This window comes from Lates calcarifer, linkage group LG10 (assembly GCF_001640805.2).
Source record: "Lates calcarifer isolate ASB-BC8 linkage group LG10, TLL_Latcal_v3, whole genome shotgun sequence".
Lineage (NCBI taxonomy): Eukaryota > Metazoa > Chordata > Actinopteri > Centropomidae > Lates > Lates calcarifer.
Genome location: NC_066842.1, coordinates 5,270,821 through 5,294,589, shown reverse-complemented (window position 1 = coordinate 5,294,589; position 23,769 = coordinate 5,270,821). Strand labels below are relative to the sequence as shown.

General features: G+C 41.4%; 1 protein-coding gene across 14 annotated transcripts in view; it reads left to right on the top strand.

The window, feature by feature from the left end:
* The window catches only part of LOC108883012 (unconventional myosin-IXAa), a 130,744-nt gene that overhangs the window by 84,150 nt on the left and 22,825 nt on the right, over window positions 1-23,769 (top strand). For all 14 annotated transcript variants that reach the window (XM_051073176.1, XM_018675850.2, XM_018675851.2 and 11 more), the window contains 6 exons: window positions 444-533; window positions 7,622-7,738; window positions 9,924-10,058; window positions 17,727-17,848; window positions 19,953-20,094; window positions 22,839-23,034. In XM_051073176.1, the coding sequence (XP_050929133.1) occupies window positions 444-533; window positions 7,622-7,738; window positions 9,924-10,058; window positions 17,727-17,848; window positions 19,953-20,094; window positions 22,839-23,034 (802 nt within the window). The remainder of the gene's footprint in view (window positions 1-443; window positions 534-7,621; window positions 7,739-9,923; window positions 10,059-17,726; window positions 17,849-19,952; window positions 20,095-22,838; window positions 23,035-23,769) is intronic.

Below are 23,769 nucleotides of genomic sequence, written 5' to 3'. Positions count from 1 at the left end.
TTGGGTCTGGACGAGCTTTGTCAAGTCTGACACAATAACATCTGATGGTGTAACTAGGGTGGTCTCAACATGGGCTTGGAGACTACAAATGGAGACTACAGTTTTGACAAGCTGGGGGGGGGGGCATGGAGTTTGAAAGACATGAACATTTATTAGGCAGGAAAGATAGAAGTGGTTGCATTATGCTACACTAAGCTATCAAACTGTCAAAATAAAGGCACAATGACAAAAAATAAATCTCAGAGAAAGAAGAGTGTTCACTCAGCATCTGATGTTTTAATGTATGATGCTTATCATGTATCATGTGTTTTACTCCCTCATGTATTCACTGTAAGAGCTGCTGGTGACAACACTGTGTCTCTTTGTCCAGTGACCCAGATCCTGTTCTTTCTCACTCTGATCTTTCTTGACCTTGACCTTGTTTTTTTTTTTTCTTTTTCCAGGTGAAAGAGGAGATGCTGCTTGAAGCGCTGACGACCAGAAAAACTGTGACTGTTGGAGAGAGACTCATCGTGCCCTACAAACTTGCAGAGGTGACCTTTTAGCATAACCACACCGTCAACACGTAGTAACAAAATGTGACACCCACTCACCTGAATCCCCAAAACACACAGACTTTATCTGACTATCTTATCTTCTAAATCTGATGACCTATTGCTGGTAAACCCCCTGTGAGCCTGTCAGGTCTCTTATTACCACCGCACAGAACTTAGAGGATGCTCAACATCGAGGGACATTTTTAGCATTTTTTTGCTAATATGGTCAAAAGGGCCTGTGTGTGTTGGAGGTGGGGCTTTAGTAAATTCCAGTCTGTCTCCAGAAAGCATAGTGGAGCCGAGTGTTTTGTTATGAAGTGCGTCAGCTGCGGGGGGAGATTCTGTGTTTGTGTGTGTACATGCTTTGGAGCTTGTCTGGGGAGTTTGTTGTGGCACTCCCCCAGCCCCCACCTCCTCTGTCTAAGGCTCTTTTGATAGGGGTCTCTTCCTCTGCAACTTCCTGTTTCCTGTCGAGTCAAGCAACAGCGCGACTTAACCCTGTCCACGCAGCCCTCTGGACTTACAGTCTGCGAAACTTACCTTCAGGATGCCTCGGTTTGACCTAGATAGACTCCTCTGATGTGTATCATCGTGTCTGTCATTAATATTCAGGGGGTTTCGTTTATCTCTCGCTCCTCAGAGTCTTTGATGGCTCTGTGCAGAATTGAATTTGGTCCAGCTCTCTGCTTGTGGCTGCAGGGTCTTTTGTCAGAGAAAGGAAATGCTACACATAGATAGTCTGTTACTCCACTCTGCCCCACCCCCCACCCCCACCCCATCGGATCTATGGGTTAGTTTAGCCCAACAATGGTTGCTCCCGCTCTCCCACACCCCCATCCCTGCAGTCATGTGGTCTTGTCTCAGGAATGTGCAACCTCCACTGGAATATACAGTACAGAGGCCAGAAACCAGATCCTGGGTCTGTCTGTTTGTCTGTGTCTCTTTCTTTCTTTTTCTCCTTCAGTCACACACATAAATTCACTTTTTCTACACTCGTGATCAGAAACCTAATCCTGAACGGGGGGGCTGCAGCTAAGATAAACCCTGTCCTGCAGCTTCTTCTTCTGTCCTGCCACAGAAGTTCTCTCCTGTCCTTCCCAAAAGCTGGCCTTATCTTGAAAGCAGCGAGAGGTAAAGGATTACACAACGACCTGGAGACAGTGAACCAGACATTCACCAGAGGAGGCAAAGATAAAAATAAATGTGGAATAATATTAGAGGAAACCCCCTGCTGGAAAATCTCAAGAACCATTGGTCCAGAGCTCGGATGTTTTGCAAAATTCATACGGGGACCTTAAATAGACAGGTTATTTATTGATCAGTTCATCCATCCAACCATTCATTTATCCACCCATTCTCTGCTGCTTATCCAGGTCCAGGTCATGTTTAATGATTAATGATAGTATTGGGAATTAGCTAGGAGGTAATGACAGAAATGTGATACAAAAATCAATGAATTCATGCACTTGGTAAATAATTTTAGGCCATAATTTGGTTTCATCTATTTAGTATTAAAAAGTTAAACATAAATATAATTTGTGTATGACAAAATGCTTAAAGGCAAACCAGTCAGTTAAAACATAGGTGCCATGTATCACATGCACCAATTGGTCCTCACAATAATAGATGTACACCACACACACACACACACACACACACACACACCACAAGAGTAGCGAAAGTGAAGCCCTGCCCTGATCTGACCGAGGGTCCATGGGAGCGAGTTGAGGCCACCTGTGGAATCCATAACACGCCTGTTTTTATACAAAGGAAATGTGGAAAAAAGAACCTGGCAAATGTCGCTGGTTCTTCTCAGAAATGATTTCTTCCTACTTGGATGAGAAAGGCTGAAAAAAACCCATCCACCCACAGTCGAGATGGGGAGATTTGGATGAAGCGTCTGACCTGCTGAAACTCAGTGTGCTACAAAGCAGAGAATGATATTTCATAAATTTTTCAACTCGACAGATCCCCTGAATTCACTGGATGGACTCTGGTTGAGTCAGGTGGAATATGTTATGAGTTTGGTTCCAACGAAATCGTGAGAGTAAAAGTAATTCCTTGTTCACAACGGGAAACTGTGCTTGGTAAGGAGGCCAGAACCTGGAGTTTGCTGCTGTCTTTGAATCCTTACCAATGACACTAAAGGAGGGGTTTTTCATGGTTAAGCTGAAGGTACCATCAAAATGTTTTAGTAACATTTTAGTTTTGAATCTGGCCTTTGATGCTTTTCACAGTTCCCTTAATTTTGTCCTTTTGTTCCCACCCACCTTACTGCATCTGTTTTGAGGATTTTGTTTCAGCAGTGTTTAACTCAGAAAAGGCAGAAAAAACATGAAAGCTTATATTATAAATATCTGTATATAAATATAAATATATTGTGACAGGGAAATTTCCCTTTCTCCATTTTCTGTTTACATGGCCAAACAGGCCTCAAATCACACATTTGGCATAGAAATTAATTAAAAAGGAGCATACTCTGAAATTTAAACTGTAGTCTTAGTATAGTTTGTATATTTGGGAAAGAGAACTTGCTCTTTTTGTGTTAAAAGTCCATGTCCCAGTGCTTAGAGAAAGAAGAAAATAATATTTTCACAAGAAAGGAAGAAAATTTATAAAAAAAATACCCTTTAGCTGTATATTGTTTTCAGTGCTAAACGTCTGATTTTTCACTGTGTTTAGAGTGAGTAGAGAAAAAAATAATATCAACTCCTCGTTTCTCACTAAATCTGGTGAAAACGATAACAACATGTAGACTTGTATCGAGGCTACAGATCTATACAAACGAAAGTTCAAGTTCAAACTCACTTCTAAAACAACTGTCATCAGGTTCTCGTTGATAACATTTACTATTAAGTTGTGGGGGATTTCCAACCTTCAGTCGGCCGTTATTGGAGCAAGTATTGTTAACCTTTGTGGTCTAACTTAGTTTAGACGCAAAGTTTATTTCAGGCCTGGTCTGGAGAAGTGAGAAAATATGAGTGTCTGTTAAGATGTACATGTGTGTTAGCTCGTGTCTGTCATGATAAGGTGCACTATGTGACTCTGACGTTTTTGATGTGGCTCCAGATAATCTGAAATAATCACTTCCTTCTTCCTGTGTGACAGACAGACAGAGGGAAGGTGAAGTAGCAGTCAGACACTCATACATAATAAAGGTGTTGTTTCATATTAGAAACTGTCTCAAAGCGGTTGAAACCTCATAGGGAGAGTGTGGAGGTACTCTCCCATTGCTGGGGGATTGTAAAATGCATCAGTTAAAATATATAGACACACACACATGTACTGATAAGACAAAAATAACAACTACATAAACACTAATTAAAAACACATGCAGATTGGTATATTGTGGTGAAACACACACACAAATCATCCTGCAGCGAGGAAGCTAGCAGGCCACGTGCAGCGTGAGCTCATGCTGGTGCTTCACACCTCCTGCGGTTTTCAGGAGAAAGAAAGAGATGGAAAGAGAGAAAACAACAACTTCCCCTCAGCAGACCCTTGTAATCACAAATACCAGCTAAGACCTGGTTTAACAGCCTGGGCCGTTACAGTTTACAAAAGTCTCTGATAAAGTCCTGCTAATTATTTTGTCAGTTTCTTGGGTGGCCCTCTAGTAAAACATTTTCAACCCATTTGCTTCCAGCCATGTTCCCTCCTAGTTCCTAACTGGTCCCATTGTGATGAATAATTGAATTACATGGCAAACACAGAGACAATGAATGCTCAGTGAGCATGTCAAATGTTCACATAAGATCTGCCAATCCCCGGAGTTCCTGCTGAAGCATTTAAATCGTGATTCTTTTTGAAATGTTGTATTATTCGTAATGATCTTACATAACTTTGTGGGAAGAGGGACGTCACAGGCCTGCCTGCTAAAAATATCATAAACAATCAATAATGCAGGAGCAAAGAAGCAGCTTTTAAAATGCATGGCTTTGCCTCATCATGGCAGTTGGCTGCATGCGACCTCAGCAGGCAGTGTTTCTAACAGTCCTTCAAAGAGAGTACATCCGCAGTGGGGTTTGATCAGGTTCACAAAGGCCTCTGATGGAGGGAGAATATTTAGATTTCTTACTGTTATATAACTGATTTTAGGACATTTTGTTTTTTCTTGTAAAGTGAGGCTACTGTGCCTACTTTTATTTATTGTCTCAGTAATCGTCAGACCAACTTCCTGTGGTAAATTTCTTCCTTTGTGTCATTTCCTTTTGAGCAAGGTATAGGTGATATGTTGACTTTAATCTTTCTTCAACCACAAACACAGATAATGTCTTAATTACAAGATGCAAAAGCTTTTGGCTTCCTTCATGTTAGATAGCCATTTGTGTCTGATACACTTCACTGATAAACCACACAATTATACTGAATTACATTGAATAATTAGCAAGAAAAAGTTGCACTCCTTGTTTTTCTGCCATTAAATTTGCGAGCTATCTATGCAGAACAATGATGCCCCCATTCTTGATCTTACCTTTTTGAATTGCTAAACAAATCAGGAGAACTGGATTGGCTATACTGTTTGTATCTCCCATTTCAGCATTGATAGGAGGCAGATAAAATAATGCTGCCAATTTCCCCGTTGAGAAAAGTGGAGGAGAAGTTAATTTTGTGCATCATTGAATTCCTGGAGTTGTGCAGCACAGCGCTACACTTCAATCCCAGTTGGTCTTTAGAAAGAAGACTGGGATACAACATAAGGAAATTTATAGGCTCTTCCCTGACAATCAGCTTGATGTGAGCAAAACAAGACATGCTGTTGTTACCATTAGCTACAGTCTGTATTTGATATTTTAAAAAATTAGATCTTCACTAAGCAGGCAAGTGTTTGGTAAAGTAGTGAAATCTTAGAGCTCTTGTTTTATAGGTTTTATTGGGTCCTTAGTATTTATGAAGAACAGTGTGATTTTGTGTTGTTTCACTCAGCGGAGGCTGACACAAATAGCGTCAAGTTTCACCATTCTCATTTCCTATTCATTTTCATTATCCGGTAAATTAAATCTACTCTGATTGGATTACACTGAACAGAGCCTTTTCAAATGGGGGTCTCTGTTTCAGTGCACAACTATTTTGGGGTTCCTGGCATCAAACTGTTTGACCTAGTTGAAGCAGATTTCTTTTGTCTTGTTCCACTCCCCAATTCAAACATAACACTTCTAGCTGCCAAAGAACGTGCTCTTGTCTCCAAGTCTCCATTTAAGTCTGCTTATGTTAGCTTAGCATGCCTTTCATCATGTCTAAGGAGAGAGCATAGTTGCTCTTTGGCTTTGTTGAGACGTAATAATGGCTCGTCTTGGCAGTGTTGTTTTTTATGGATCGAAAAGTGATCCATAAAAAAGTTGTCCAAATAGTGATCTGCAGGTCTGGAGGCACTTAAGGCTCTGGCTCCTGACTGAAAACACCTCAAGTATTACAGCACCGCACACAGCAAGACTACCAAACATAAGAGCAGTAACTCAGAGTTGTGAGCAGTGTGGGAGCTTTAACACAGGCTCTAAATACAAAGTGGCTGTTGTTATATCCCTGGAATTTCCCATCTCTAAATTACAGTAGCACATTCACTAGCACCCTCTTAGTATTGACGGCAGCTTATATGAGCTAATAGGTATTGTTGTGCTACTGAATCTTCTGTGAGAGAGATTTATGCTAGCTGGTTGTTGGCTCGCTTCAACAGCCTGCTGCTACAGTAAACCTAGTGTTTTTTGCATCCTGACATTTGAGACAGCCATGATAATAAACACAACTGATAACACTGTTGTTATGCTAAATATGAATGTTAAACCAGCTGGACGTTAGCTTAGCTCAGCATCAAGACTGGAAACAGGAGGAAACTGCTAGCCTGGCTCTGACCAGAGCTTACAAAAGCTCACAAATTGTCATTTTTATTTGTTTGTTTCTTTCATTATTAACATGTTATATCATGTTGGCAGATTTTTTATTAGACAAAGCTAACTGTTTTCACCTTCCTCCAGTCTTTGTGCTAAGCTATGCTAATCATCTTCTGGTTCTAGCTTCTTATTAGCAAATAAGCTGTTTCCCATAATGTCTAACCACTCCTCAAAGATTTCACAATAACCATCTGACTAACTAGCCATCATTTTATTACCAGTTAATCTGTTTTTGTTTCTTTTTCAGTTGAACTAAATAGTCAATACAGTGTAAGAAAATAGTAAAAAAAAGCATCCATCTCAGTTTCCCATAGCTTTCAAATTGCTTGTTTTGGCTCCCAGCAGTCCAAAACCCACAGACATTAAATTCACAATCATCTAAAACAGCAACTATTTGGCATTTTTGGTAATAAATAACCATAAAGATTGTTGGTAATAAATTCTCTGCCAATCAACTGATTGATGATTTCACTATTATTAAAGCACCACCATGAAACTGGATTTTTAGATGCAAATCACTGTCTCTGACTGTCTCTCTTGTGATTTAAAACACAGTCCACTGATTGATTGCTCACCAAGACATTTCTGGCCTGTCCATCTCTGCTTTTCCATGTGTGGTTTCTAGAATTTTTCTTCCCCCTCAGTCAGTCCCGTCAGATGACTCAGCTGCTGCCTGTGCACTAGTTCATTAGACCTCTTCTCTGCCCACTTCACACATTTAATATGACACTGATCCAGTTCCAGAGAAGCAAGAGGGAACATTAATGTTGTGTTTGTCTTCTTGCCCAGGCCTAAGCTACTGCAGTTGGCAGGTGTTTGGATTCGATGTAGTGAAGTCGGCAGGTTTCTGTCATATGCTACCTACAGTAGTTGTTAAAACAGTAACAGTAGCCATGCTGCAGAATCACTTTGTGCTGCTGAAGAAGAAGAGGAGTATTGAAGTGTTTTACTGGTTGCATAAGTGTTCCCCCTTCAGCTTTTGAACATTTGTGGACCACCACAGCAGCACTGTCACCACTGAGAAATAAAAATGGTCGAGTAGCAGAGGGGGTTACCTCACTGAGGCTGTGAGGGATAAAACACATTCAGAGTGGGCCTGAACAATATCAGCTCCTGTTTCTGATTAAGAAATCCGTGTGTTAATGATTAGGAGTAAACTGACATGCTCTGTGTGTGTGTTTGTATTTGTGTGCATAGGCGGGCACGGTGAGGGACTCCATGGCCAAGTCGCTGTACAGTGCGCTGTTTGACTGGATTGTGTTCAGGACCAACCATGCCCTGCTGAACAACAAGGATCTGGAGGACAGTTCAAAGGTGGGAATGAAAACATGCGCACACAATTAAAGACATCACATGTGCTCACACACCTACATTAGCCACTGTAGGAGTAGATGCAAAAACCAAAAAGATTTTCCTCTCCAGACTTTATGAACCCATTACCATATGCTTTGTATAAAGCATCATAATAATATTCAAAAGAGGTATATAAGAGTTCAACCTAAACAATGGGCACAGACAATATAACAAAAGAAAAAATGTACCTATTATTAAATGAAACAACACAGATTAAAACAACATCCAAGCATGATGATGTTTAAAATGTGTGTTGAAGGGTTTCTGTTTCAGTATTAGCTTATCAAATTAAGATAACACCTTTAACCCCAGTGTTAAAGTCATTTTCAGGTCATTTCCTTACACAAACCAGCCGGCTCAACTGCGTCCCCAATGGGAGAGAAAATATTCCTTAAGCTGAGCTCATAGATGATATGTTGTGCTTTGTCTTAATGCATTGTACCTCCTCAACAGTCCATCTTTAACAGTACAAGTATCATGCTGCATCCTTTTTTCTTTTTTTTTTGCATGGCATCTTCATCAGAAGGTAACAACATACTTATACTGAATGTCCAAAAATGAAATTAAAGTAATAAAAAACAACACACTCATACAACAGAAGTAGGCTGAGGTCTAGTCATTCTAAAAAGAAGTTTTTGATAAATATTTGCGGCTCCTTTAGATTTTCTACACCTCAATGCATTAATTCCAAAGAAATGTTAACAAAGGTCTGACATTAAACTTGACATCTATAGCTGTAATATTCAGACAAAATAATGATACAGTTGTCCAACCTTTTCACTTTTTTAATCCAGATTTGAAATGACTCCCAAAACATCTTGGACAACATACACATGAAATATGAATACTCTAAAGTTTTAATATAAATCTCAAAGAGTGGATAGCAGTTTCTGTCCAAGTTAGATTCAGTTTCCATTAAACTCATTAAATGCATAAATAAAATTGTGAAACTACAGGTGTAATCAATCGTATTGACACTAGCTGCGGGGAATTTAATTTTACTAGTGTCACGCCCTGCTTCTATGTAAGCTGGCTAACTGATACGCATAAATGTCACAGAGTCATCATTAATGTTATTCATAACACCTGTGCTTTTCTTTTCCTGTTATGACAAGTCAGACTGTCAGGAGAAATATTTACCTCCTGATCCAAACACAGTCATTTTACTTTCACCCTCCCTTTGTCCTGTTCATGTCTTCCCTTTGTTCTTTCTGTCTTTTCTGTCTTTCCTCATTTTCATTTGTCTCACTCATGCCCCCCGTCCTGCTGTCTGTCTGTCAACCACGTCTGTCTGTCTGTCAGTCAAGACTTGATTCCCTGTTTCCTGGCTTCTTTTACTCCCAAAGGCGAGGAGTGGTGTGATATGGAATACCACTGCGTGTGTCTGTGTGTATACAAATGTGTGTGTGTTGGAGTGGCAGCTGGCAAGTCATACCCAGTGGGGGCATCTAAAGGATTAGAAAACAGATCATTCTGCTGTGTGTGTGTGCGTGTGTGTGTATGTGTGCATGCCAGGAACATTTGGGCAGATGGCATCAAGTTCCCCCTCAGCTCAGTTTACCCCCTGTGGTCGTCTGCTGTCCCGCTGCAGTGTATGTGTGTGTGTGTGTTGGCACTGACGTCATCTGTGTGTGTGTGTGTGTGTGTGTGTGTGTGTGTGTGTGTGTGTGTTTGTCAGAGGGTCGATGAGGTTGCACTTTCTGTCAAGGTCATTGTTCTTATGTGCAGATAACAGTTTATACATGCACCGTGTTCATGTACTGTATGTTTTTACGCCAGGATGAAAAATTGCCCTTCAGAGAGAAATAAAACACTGCTGAATAAAATTAAATTAAATTGGATACAGCTTTTACAGTCCATTTTCATAATTAAAGGCCTTCTTTGTCTCTGTCAGATGGTGCATATTAATGATATATGATGACATGAATCTTACTGACACCCAGAGGGCGACTGGGTCACTGAAGCTGTAAAGAACAGGATATAAAAAGAAACACAATAAAAATAAAGATCATACATTTTTACTGATGTTTACAGTGTTGCCAGGGGATATTTTTTCATCTTTTTCCCCCATAATTCTTCTGATAATTGATCCCATAAATGCATAAAATAAGGACAGAAAATGAGCTGTGTGTGTTTTTCCCATCAGATCCTGTCCATAGGAGTCCTGGACATCTTCGGCTTTGAGGATTATGAGAACAACAGCTTCGAGCAGTTCTGCATCAACTTCGCCAACGAACGACTCCAGCACTACTTCAACCAACACATCTTTAAATTAGAACAGGTAGGAGGAGTGGTGTTACTGTATCATCTTTCCTCTCCTCTCTTCTCTCCTCTTCTATTCTTCTTCTTCTTCTCCTTTCCTTTCCTTTTTACTCTCCTTTCCTTTCCTTTTCTACTCTCCTCCTCTCTCTTTTCCGTTCTTTCCTTTCCTCACAGACAATGATTATTGTGCAGCTGCTGATAACACATCTTAGCATTATGTGTTGTGCTCCCAGTATGACGACGTTAACAACACGTAAACATTCATACGTGATCTGCTGCACTGTTTCTTGGTACGTAATGATGTCAGTTCACTGGCGTCACATTATTGTGGCTGTTACACATTCCTCAGAAATGCCCTCACATCTTTGATTGATTTCACTGATGGAGTAAAGAATGGGCACTCCCAGCTTCCTTTTCAAACAGAGGACTTTTGTAGTTTTCCTTCATACACCACACTGATGACGAATGACTTCCTCCTCAGTGGAAAGCTGTGGATGTAGCACAATAACACACTCAGAGAGAGGAGCTGCTGCCGTGATGCTGCCCATGTTTTCTGAGATGTTTTTCACACATCCTGGTCCTTATGTTGCTGCTATAAGCGTTTTCCCCTTGCCCTTCCTATGCTTAGCTTTGCTCACTGTGCTAAACATGGTTCTAATAAAGACTAAAGACAGTAGTTGAGCCTTAAAGTTTGTGTTGGCTGTAAGCTCCATTCACTATGTAGAGGCACATAACCCTTTATTCTTTTACCAGACCAACATTGTCAGACCTTTAACTTGTGCTAGCAACCAGTCTTTGCAAGTTGAACATTCCCTTGTATGAGTTCTTTGTGCTGCATAGCCACATCCCCCCCTGACATTACAGTGCAAGCAACTGTAATTATGTAGCTAGGTTAAGTTAGCACACACATCCATTAAAGTAAAAGGTCAGGGGAAAGTGCTGAATGACCAGGCTGACAGTCTGGGTTAGAGTGCAGGAGTCAAAGATGTTTTCTGACAGCTGAGCGCTACTAACAAAGGCAACACTTTTTTTTCTAACTGGCTTTGGTTTGTTTATGTTTTTGTTTACCTCGTATGCCTCTGAATGGCTTCGCTCTTTTTTCACTCAATTTCATCAGTATTTCTCTCACAATCAGAGCTGTGCTGATCAGACAGACGTCAGCTCCTGCATCATAACCACCACCCCCCTCTCTCTCCCTCCCACTCAAAAAGGACCATTACTGAACCACTAATCCCTGACCAGCTATATTATGTATTCATTATGCTCATTTATTCAGATACCAACTGCCAAACCACTTAATATTCTGTGTGAATGTTTTATTTTTTTCCCATCGTATCCATAGAACAAGCAAAAAGAGGAAAAGTGAGAGGGATAGAAAAAGAGAGGGAGACATTTTGGGGGGAGATAATGAGTCTCAATCAGTCAGACTGTGTCACAGTGGCTGTCAGCTCTCGTCTCCCTCTTGCTGAACCTTGATAGGTCGTGGCAACTTAGCAGGCGGGGCCCATCGCTGAAGGCTAAACGAGGAGAAGGGGGAAAAAAGAGCAGTGTTTCAGTAAATGAGCGCAGTAACATCCCTTTACTCCCGATGCAGATCACAGGCTGTCGATCGGCCCGCGCTAATGGTTCTGTTATCTGTTTCTGACAGTTAGCCCTCAGGCCCTACACACACACACACAGAGCAGGATGCAACTTGTACTAACAAACAGGTTGCGTTACTGTAAATGAAAAATTGACAGTTAAGCACTCAGGGGCTTTAATTTTCTATCTAGATTTTCTGCTTCAGAAGCTGACGGTCATACAAGGACAAAGTTAAGATAAGTGCCTGCTGAAAAACAACCTTTAATTGAGGCAGAAATGTTGTTTTGCTAACTACAGCTAGCAGCTAACTGCAGTTCTTTTAAAGGTATAATTAATAGTTTTATTTTAGTGACAGCAGGTGCTCCTTGATTGATATCTCTGTTTTGACTGAACCTTTCACTTGAAGGTTTGTTCCTGTGTTATGCTCAACTAATAAGTGTCAAAGTGCTGCTGAGACGCTCACCCCCACAGGACGGTGCCCAGTATTGTTTCAGCAGAGTTCACGTTTATTATCCTTTAATCACTGGGGTCCTCCGAACCTTTGGCTCTCTGCCGTTCATGAGTTTATTTGACAAGACAACAGTTGAGGTGGAGTTGAGCCCTGGGGGCCCCGCCATCTGAGGCAGGTTGGTATAGCTTCCTAATCGAGGGTCGCCAGATCTCTACTGATTTGTGTTTGTTTGAATAAAGTTGTGCAGTTCGTGCGACGGGCCCCCTCTACCCTCGCTTTGACGTCATTAGGAGAAAAAGCTCTCCACACCTTGTCTGTTGCATTGTATTTTGTCTTAAACTGCTGACCTCAGATCAGCCCACACTCAGTTACCTTTAGAAGATACAGAGACTTTCCCAGCTTGTATTAGGTTAAAGAATTTAACAGTAATCATGACACTGCAGGTTTTCGCTTATAGTTCATCCTTGACCTTGGAATTAGCAGTTTAAACTTACTTACTTGTTCTGGAGCTCCATGTAAAACATCATACAGGAGTTTAGAGGAATCAACTAACCTTTTCCTGCTGACTGTAACTTGTTTTGTGGGAAAAGTGTGTTCTGCTGCTTTTTATTAGTCTGTCATCCTGACTTTGAGAGGTGATTTCAGCTTTCCTTCAGGGGGATTTTCCTCTTCTTCTTCCTCTGGGCTTCACCACCCTCCCCATCCAGCCAATCAGTAGGTCTTATCAGCAGTGTGTGTTTACCTTGAGAACAGCAGCCAAAGCTAATAGGACCACACCAGCCACAGCCCTCAGCTGGATGGAGGAGACTGTGTGTGTGTGTGCATGAGGAGTCTCCAGTGCTGTGTTTACACTTAACATACCCATCAGTGCTTGATTTCTCATCCATGTGCGCATGGTATATCAAAGTGAGAAAACACACGACAGCCACTGCCTTAGGCAAACACTCGTGAGGTATCATACTGACTCAGGACAGAAATAAGAACATGTGGTCAGGTTTACCTTCATCTGATACAAGTAGAAGGCTCCTTCTGCCTACTGTTAGTGAGTTTATTGTGGTAATATGTCGGCTAAGTAAATGTAAAAGCAAGTACCAGGGGATTCTCTAAATCATGTTCTTCCTTCCTCAAAAGGAACTGCAGAACTTTAAATGGTCACACTGATAAAGTAGCAGTCAATTATTCATACGTTGGAAAAGCCAAGTTGACATTTTGATGCAGATTTTCCAAGTTCAACGCCCTTATTCCGATCTTAAAGCCCAGCTCGCTCCTTGACGTCATTTTTGTGAGTCATGCTGGTCGACATAGTCCCAGATGCACTGGACCACAAAAAGCAAAACCCATTTACAGTGCATGCTGAGTGACAACACAGCGTGCATGTCTCCTTGTTTTTTTGTTTTTTTTTAAGCCATGTCTTTGTCAGTTTCTACATCTCTTTCTCTCTGTGCTTTTGAAACCACCAGAACTTGCTCCAGCTCCCATGATTGCACCACTGTTCCTCCAGTCTGCTCAATAAAAACACTCTGCTGTCATAACAAGAGGGACGGGCGTTCAGGGAGGGAGAAATATAAAGAAAGAAGGAATACAGAGATAGGAGAGATGGAGAATTGCACACACAAACACACACAACCTCCCTCACCTCTACAGCAGGGCATCGGGCCAAACACAATTCAGGCCAGTTGAATGCTGCACTGCGTTACGCAGCAGAGAACAGACACAGAGTTGACTAATGGATGGAGGGATGGCCACAAATCCTGACCAACCTCATCAACCGCAACAGAACTCCCTGCTTTCTTCACAACAGCTGGAAGTTTTAAGGCTTTTATTGCTCACAGATTAGTTTAAGTTTTGGCTTTTTACATCTGTGTCTGTCTATTTTATGCCCTGATATCTGTTATGTCTCTGTCAGAAAGACTTACTTACCTCTCTGAGGTATATAGCCTTAGCAAATAGGTTTGAATTTATTCACCAAGGCCTAGATTTCTGCCTCCACCCCAGTTTTATAGTGACTATTTCTATGAAATCTGTTGGGTTTAAGAAAATTCCATTCACCTTCATGATATTTAGGTGACATAAAACTAACTAACCAGCTCTTTGATGCCCTGTTGATGGCTGACATCCAGTTCCATCTCATTCCAAAGGTGCTCTGTTAGTTTGAGGCAACTGGAGTAAACTTTTGTTACCACTGAATTCCTGGAAACAGGTAATGTGAGCTTTGAGACATGGCACTTTATGTCTTGAAATCATTAATTAAACATCTAGCAGACAACAGGGAATGTACATGTGCTGAAATACTCCTCAGGCACGATCTTTAAGTGCTCAGTCAGTGCTGAAAGGGGCACCGGGAAAACGCTCCCCGGACAACTGTCCTATCATAACAACCAGCCTGCATTATTGATGATCCAAGTTTTAAACGTACTGTAAAATCAGAAAACCTTGAAATCAGGACTTTTTTGTTTTGTATTGTTTGTTTGTTTTTTAGTTAAAGTCTTCCAGTGTAGTGAGCACTAAGTGAGCAAAGTTTAGGTTAGCTTTGTCTTCGTCTTCGTCTTTTACATGAAAGTTCAGGCGTAAACACCTGTAATCTGATTCGCCAAACACCCTCTGGAGGTGGTCAGGGACACATCGTGACCACACTGAACATGAGAATAAATGCTGTTGTGTTGTCAGTCCACATACAATAACTACATGGATTGAAATATGTTATTGCTTGTGATTGTTCCAAACCAGTCCAGCTAAGCAGCTAGCAGCCAAAGGAGAGGAGGATGTGACGTGAGCTGGACAAAGCAATCAGATCTCAGAGTGGACACTGGAGACCACATGTAAATGCAGCCAGTTTAAAATCTAGATACAATCTGGACATGAGAAACATTTTAATGCCAGGTGTAGATGGAGTCTCAGTTGCTCGACCTGGCATGTCTGGCACTTAATGATGAAACGCCATTCTACGGTTTAGTTGATCCGTAACTGAACCAGCATCTGTGCATGCTTCATACACTGAGTCACAGCTTTGTAGTCCCCTGTCTGCCGGGACAAGCTGTTTACTTAAATATGTGTATGTAATAAAATGGCTGATGAGTTTGTGCGCTTATCTCTTTATCTGTGCGTCTGCATCTAATTGTCTCTCTCTGAGTCAACACATGTTTTCACAAAGTCTCTCACAGACACAACAAAGTTAGCCAAACGAACTGAGTCAGTAAACGGTCAGTACTTGGCTTGATGAGATTTAAACAAAGGCACACGCATGCAACTTTTTTTTTTTTACGGCTCTGTTTTCGTTTTTCTTGATCCGGTTCAACCCCTGAACGAAACCAAACACGCCACATGTTCTGAATGCCTTGTCAGTTATTCAGCAGCCTAAAAAAAGGAGGAGTGGGCAGACGTGTCGCATATATAAAAGTATGTTCCAGTGCTGCTTTGAATACTTTACCGCTGTCTCATTTTAGTAATTGTGGAGCGTGTGTTCCAACTGATTGTCAAAATATTTTGCATATTTTCCTTCATCACCATAATCCCAGTTCAAAAACACATGCTCGCTTTCATAGATACATGCAGAAAGGTACCAACATGCAAATGTAGAGACCTAAATATGCTGCAGCACCTACAAAATATTAATACACAAACTATTTCTTGCATGCATAAACCGCGCACACACACATGCACAGTTGTATCTACAGCTGGGTTTATTTTAGAGTTAGTCCCAATCATTATGCACATTCCTGTGTGTGATGGTTGTTTTGTGACTGGCCTAAAGCCTGGGATACACTTGAAGGCATTTGTAAGAAGTGTCATCTTACTTTCTCACCTCTGCATACGTCTGTATGGCATCAGAGTTCTTGGCGGATTGTTTGCTTTAAAAAGCTACAGACAACGTCAGATGCAGACCCTGCTATTCTGACATGAAAGGTCTGGAGGAGACGGGGTTTAACAGGCAATCTTACAATGAGTTTGTTAGAGGCTGACTGTCAAATTAAGGATGTCGATTTAGGTAGAACACATTCTGGCCATTGTGAATGAATATTTCTGGTTCCCAGAGGATGATTCCTGATGATTTGTTGACCTTTTCTTTTGCAGCTGTTGTTTGTTTCGTGAATTTGGAGTAGTCCTCTTCAAAGTTTTAGAGAAGCCAAAGTGCACATCTTTGAAAAGCATTATAAAAACCTACTTGTTTTCTTTGTTTATAACTTCATATTTTGTGGTTTACACTTCAAAAACTTCCTTGTTTTGCACGATATTGTTTTCCCTGTCCCCTCTGTTCCCTCTTTGTCTTTTCTTTTGCCTGTGAAGCTCTTTGTAACTTCTGTTTTGCCAAGCACCATTTGAATAAAATTTGCTTGCTTTTGACCAGCAACAACGTCAGGTCAGCGTTTATCTTCTGAGACAGTTTGGTCCATGATGTGGTATATTGCAATGCGAATGCTGGCTGGATATCTGTATCTGATCTATCTATCTGACAGCCATGGTCCTCAGACGGTTAGCCTTATGGTTTTTATGTAGCCCCTTTGCTCAAGTGCCACCAACACAATTCCCATTTCTATCAAAGAAATATCAGTATACAAAGCCATGAAAATGTCCTGAGCACATTCCCGTTCCTCAGAGGAGTATTTTGTCAACGTTACACACACGATATGACATAATCTAAAAGGCAGATTGCCATAACATTTTCTCAGTACACTAAATACATCCAAGAAGGATAAATCCTTTTGTTTCCAATGACCCCAGTGCTTTTCATCTAACTACTGGCAAGGCTCTAAGAATAGCACAATTAGCAGTATGTTATTTGGAGATGCAAAGAGCATTGTAGCATTCAGGCACTGCATTAAGCGCTTTAATCATTGTTGTTATTGATCTACCTGATACAAACCCAACCCTCCCCCTCCTTTTAGTCTATTTTCGTTCAGCTAGGCTCTCCGAGTCGCTGGTGCTGACCCTGAAGATGTAGAGTTGTATTTATTCAGGGGAGGTTTGCTGAGTGTGCATGCTCTTTTCCAGCAGTATGACGCACCGTGACCTGCAAAGCCACTGGAGCAGGAACTGCTTACATACCTCACTCAATGTACCTTAACAGTAGCTTTCCAAAGAGAGGAACGTTAAGCACGTGCCACCCTTCCACTTGTTTTCCCACTTTTTATCCAGCTAGCAGGAGTACCATAACTGCTGTCTCTCACTGGTGTCTCCTCAGGGTATTAAGAGGATATGGTCATATACCTCATTTTCATCATTGGCCCCTGAGGGCACATAGACGTTACCAACGGCGGTTGTGGTTTTGCTGACAACCAACAAACAGCCAGGTGTTTTCACAGTGGAGATGCAGGTTTTTCATGCTAGGAAAATGTTACCTGGACGTTCACTTGTCTGTCCTGTCTGTCTCTTTCTTCTGTAAGTGTTGTGAAATTGCCCTTGAGCAAGGCACCGAACTCCCAGTCTGTTCCTGTGTTGCTGCTTGGTGACAAACTGTACATCGGAATTGTGCTTCTGTCATTGTGCGTGCATGTGAACGTCAAATATTCCTGAAAAGTGTTGAGTCAGTCTTATTCAGTTAAAGGCTAAAAATAGTGAGTAGGGTCAACACATCAACTTTAACAGGTCTTCTGATTCCTTAGTGTTTTGTGTATTTTCTGACCTGACATCCTCCCTCCTCTGTGTTTCCTCCTGCAGGAGGAGTACAGGGCAGAGGGCATCACCTGGCACAACATCGACTACATCGACAACAGCGGCTGCATCAACCTCATCAGCAAGAAACCCACAGCTCTGTTCCACCTGCTGGATGAGGAGTGCAAGTACGCCACCTGCTGAAATACAAATGATGCTTTAAGAAGCAGCAGTTAGCCAGATACAGTAACTTTGAAAGACAGTTGTTTGTTTTTGGTTATGATGATATTAATTCAACTTAAAGTTTGGGAGCTGTTGGAAACAACTGCCTAACTTTGTGATGGAGGATTTGTTGATATTGTGGCATATTGTTGCATTTACTGATGTAGTTGAGGGTAAATCCCCATGAAGACAATTCAGTTTCCTGGTTAGTTTGTTAATTAACATTTATTTACATATGTAGGCAAACATTTTTAATATATATTCAGAGATCAGATGAAATCCTTCACTAAAACACACTCCAGGAAACCCTGAGTAAACTATACCTGGCTATTGGTGGTTGTTCAGCCTCTACCAAATGTACCAGTTTGGTTCAGTGCAAATCTTGACTAACAGCTGGGTTGCCATGAAATTTATCATAGACATTAATGTTCCCAGATGATTTTGGAAGCTGCCTGACCTTTGCTCTAGCTCCACTTTGAGGACAAAATATCCACTATTTCAATTTATATCTAAACAAGTTGCACCAAACCTGTGGGAAAAATCTGTGTCTGATTATTGGTGGTTGTTTGGTTTATGAGAGATTGATTTATAAAGATTTAACTGTAATGTCTTGGATCATCTTAGAATATACTTCCTGTACACCTGTGTGCAGTCTAGTCTTGCTTTTTACACTGCTAGGGTTTGGGCTTTTTTTGTCCGTGTTGGTTTCCAGTGCCTTTCCTGAATTATTCATAATTTACATTCCTAGCTTGTCAGATTTTTGTGGAAAGCACAACATATTTCATTGTAGCGTGCTTTCTTGAAATGACCTTTTGATCACCCTGCACATGCATGTTTTGCACCCAACTGGTGAATCGAAGAGACAAACTGCTCCCAGTGCAGTCCTTTTGTTCATTAGTGTGATTGATACCAACACCAGGACTTAACTGAGACATAAAGACACGCTGATTCCTCCGCCAGCATCTCTGGATCACATTTTAGTTTTTCTCTCCCTGCTACATTGTGAAACGCTCTCCTCCTGCAGGTCAGCACGCTGCCTCTGCATCTTTCTCCTCTATAAATCAAATCCAGCGCTCTCTCACCCCCCCTTGCATAAAAACACACCAGGCGGTACACACACAGCCATATTTATCTACGTTAGCTGTCATCTTACTTGCCACTTAGTGTAGCTGGATCATCTGGATCTAATAACGCCTGGAATGGACCAAATAGTGTGTATGTATTTGTGTGCATGTGTGTGTGTGGAGAGAAGGGGGACCACTTTTGGAGAAGGAGGGTCAAAGGGGGATCGCTAAAGAAAAAATGAGGGGGGACAGGACCTCTCCTGGGATTTATGCTGCCATAGGAAGGAGCTTCATGCTAAATGACTACACAGAAAGAAAGAAAGACGCTTAGAAATCTCATCATTCACAGTCAGAGGAGCTCGTGGAGCTTCAGGGCCTCTGGAGAAGTGGATTAGGTTACTGCAGGATAAGGGGCGAGTGTGGGGGTTCATTTCTACAGTAACAGCATCAAGCTTTAAGACCCCTGCGGATATACTTCAGCCTGAAGTGTGTTTCAGAGGTGTAGGGAGGAGAGGTTCAGATGATATGAAACATCACTTTAGGAATGTTGATCCAGCCCGCTGAGGTCAGTGGTAAAAGGGTAAAATATCCATGAAGCAAAGGTGAAAACACCAAAGACGAATGTGCAAGTAGAGACACTGTACCTTTGGTTAAATCTGAGCTGTAGCACTGAGTTTATGGCAGAGTTGGAATCCCTGAGGGTTAGGAAAATGGGATTAGAGATGCTGTCTCCTTCCCTTAGATTTAAGCAAGGAGCCCTTGAGAAATGCCAGTAACATTAGATGGAACAGTTGGTTGTGTGTGCTACTGTATTTAGCTCAAATAGACTGGATGTTCTTGGGGAGACACAAATGGCTGTTGTGAAATAAATGCTAACACAGAAAACATTTTGTATTAGCACTTGCATTGTTTATTTATTCATTTTAGAGTCTTAGATTTTAATTTTCAATGTCCCCCTGTTTTGTGTGTTTTGAACCTCAGCCTGATAACATCACTGTCTCTCTAGTTTCCCCCAGGCTTCTAACCAGACCTTGCTGGACAAGTTCAAGCGTCAGCATGAAGGAAACAGCTACATCGAGTTCCCTGCTGTCATGGAGCCTGCCTTCATCATCAGACACTACGCTGGGAAAGTCAAGTACGGAGTCAAGGTGAGACACACGTGCTGGTGAGGATGTCCATCAGTTAAATGTGTTTGTTGTCTTGAAAGAATCCTGCAGTATAATGAGGCATTTATTAATGAGTAAACATAACTGGAACCATGATTCTACAAAAACCAGGAGGTTAGTTCACACCAAGAAGGTTTTCATGTGGGAATTTTTGGATACGCAACAACAGTCCATCCAAATCAAATAACTGAATTGAGACAACTACCAAATGTAAGTCTCTATTGTCTTTAAAGACAACTCACTATGTCCCTATTGATGATCCTTGTAGCCTTAGAGGTGTAGTATCACCATGTCTCTGTCTCTGTGTTGTTGTTCTAGTAATCTTCATAAAACCAACTACAGCGTTAATCCACAAATGATTTGTGTACTGCAGTCCTGAATTTACAGACTGGGCCAAGAGAGTTGGACTGGCCCCACCTGTCACTAGCAGCGAGCTAGCCAAATATCTTACATTATACTGAGCCTGGTGGACAAAGCAGTCCTCTGTGAAATACAAAGACAGTACAAGAACAAACTGTATCCACTGTTGTTGAGTTTCTCGTCCTTTGGGAGGCTGAAGACAGAACAAAATCTTTGACAGAATTTCTTTGTGACATTTCAGTTGCTAACCCAGGAGTCCCCCTCATTGACATCAGACCTGTGGAGCATTAAGCTGCATGGGTTGGCGTGTTAATTCAGAGGTGTTCCATGCTGACGTCAGTGTGTTAGTGAAGTCACAGATGAAGGTTTTGGGATCTGGGTTTGTGCCTCACTTGAAGCATTTCTACTATGTTACACTCAAATGATGAGGATTAGATCTGGTTTTAAAGTGTGAGTCTAAAACTGAAGCTTCTTCCCACTTCACGCAAATTTTCATGAACCCTGAAAGTCTGCAGCAGACCTACCTGTTGTTCTGTCGGCCTATTTTTCCAGCTAAATCTAATTCTCTGTTCACCTCCCAGCTGCGTTTTGATAAGAAGCACATGTGCTGGAACAGGCCAAGCGTATTGTTGTTTGACTGTATAATATAAATCCATAACAGTTGGTTATTGTGGATGTGCAAAACTATTCCGAATCTACAGCGAGCCAAGGAGCTGTTTGGTGTGAACTGTGCAGTGAGAGCCACGGCCTGTCGGTAGTGAACACACAGCTGACTCGTATCATACGGAGGGAGAATAAGTTGAAGGGTTTACAGTTCATGGCTCTGTTATCATAGCGCAGCTTCAGTCAAAATATTTAATTACTTACAGACAAATGGAGCAGAAGAAGAGGTGGCAGTTTCTGCAGTCACATGTGAGTGAGAGAAGACAGTTTTCTCCACCTCGTATTTAATGTAAGGAAGTGAGAGGTGTATGCAGATTTTTATATATAACTTACATTCCCTGCCCCAGACATGGAGATTAAAGGAACAGTTCAATATTTTGAGAAATAAGCTTCTTAGTTTTCAATAGTTACATGAAGATCCACTCTCCTATCTGTATGCTCAATATGGAACTATAGCTAGCCCCTGGTTAGCTTTAGCACAGCAAAAAGACTAGAAACAGGTGGAGCCTGGCCCCACAAGCACCTCTTAAGCTCACTACCAGTTCTTTAAAGCAACATTATGTAACTATTTTACCTGAAAATAACAGCTTCAGAATCATCCTGATGGTACATTGACTTGTAATATGGAGAATGGACCTCGAATGCCTGTTCTTGCTCTATGTAACTCTGGTGAGCGGGTGCTCTTGTGAAAAGTGCTTAACTGAGTGACAGTCAGTGGCTTTAACTGCCACAATCAGGCCCAGCAAGTTCAAGAGTCATGCCAACTGCAACATTCTGTTGCTTTTAACCAGTGCAAAAATCAAATTGTTAAAATGAAAGTTTGGTTGTGGTTTTATGGGGAGGGGGGTTATGTACCAGACACAGACACAGCTATGTTAATCAGTGAGTTTTAAGTGGGATTTATACTCACTCCAAACTGCATGTTGGATAGCGTCAGAAACCCCCCACTCCATCCCAATGTTGGTTAGGGTGTCCTGTTTCTTTTCTTTCTGGCATTTTGCCTTTAATGAGCAGTCACTGTGGAGGTAGATGTGAAATATTGCGGTTAAACGTTATGCCTTTGTCTCACCATTTCTGTAACTTTCCAAAACTGGTGATCTGACATTCACACCCACTTGTTCATGTCGTGATTGTTCATCTGTGTGGAGGTGAGAAGGAGCCAGACATCTAACATCTCTCTCTCTTGCTCTGTTTGTCATTTGTTGCTCAACTTTTTGTCACTTTTCACATCAACAACCAAGTGCAACACAATGAATGAGTAACTGTCAGAAAATATGTACGGTTATCCCTGTTTTTAAACAATATCAGATATGAGAATGTAATTGATCTTCTCATCTAACTCCTTGCAAAAATCTGAATAAGAGCATTTCCCAAAATGTCAAACTCTTCTTTTGACTGTGGAGCTGTGAAACATTCGCCCATAAATAGTTGTAATAGTTGTAAACAGTGCTGCCAACTGGCTTTCCACTGTTTAACAAACAATAAAAACACAGCTTAGCACAAGACAATAACTTCTGCGCCTGTTTGTTATGATACTTGAGCTTTATGATTTTACAAATTACAAATGTTCCCTTGTGTTTGCAGATGATTTCTCTGTCTTTGATGTTGTTATACACAGTGAGTGGATAAAGAAACAAGACAAATCTTTGCTTAATTATGATGATACAATCTTTACTGGTTTCACATGTCTTTCCCTCATTCAGGACTTCAGGGAGAAGAACACTGACCACATGCGTCCCGACATCGTGGCCCTGCTGAAGAGCAGCAAAAACGCCTTCATCTGCGGCCTGATGGGAATCGACCCCGTCGCGACTTTCCGCTGGGCTGTGCTGCGAGCTTACTTCAGAGCCCTGGTGGCTTTCAGGGAGGCCGGCCGCAGACACACCCACAAAAAAACTGGTGAGGAAAGGTCTTCAGGTCTAGAAAGGGGCAGCGGTCTAAAGGTTCAAGACCCTGAAAACCTGCATTCTCAATCACATGATTCTCATATGAGAGGATTTGCTTTGTCTCTATGTTTTAATCACTGCAAGTAGATCGTTGGGTTGATTGGACAAAACAAACAGTTCAAAGATGCCACTTTTAAGTCTGGGAACTTACATTGGGCTTTTTTTTTTTTTTGACATTTTATAGAATACACAGTCAATTTATCAAAAAAATACTGAAAATAATTCATGAGCTGCTGCCCTGATTACTTTTACATGATAAAAAAACACAGTTTGAACCCAAGATACATACATTAATCCTCCCACATTTTGTCAGAAAAAGGAATTAACTCAAAAACTGTTTGTCATCTCCCACAGCTGCAGCAGGCAACAATAACTGTGCGCTCCATATAATGTTTCAGCACAACAGTTTGTAGCCAATATATGATCTTAACTTCACTCCTGAACACTCACTGTAATTCATTACTGAAAAGAAAGCTGTGAATCCTAATCCCTGTTTTAATTGGGCCAAGAACAACAGGGTGTGTTTGGGTGCTTCTGCTGCTGTTGATGATGATGATGATGATGATGATGATGATGGTGAGGAGGAGGAGGAGGAGGAGGAGGAGGAGGGAGGAAGAAGAGGAGGACAAGGGGTTTTGATCTTCTCCGGTGTTTGTTTTCATAAACTGGGAGGAATGTTGTGTTCTTT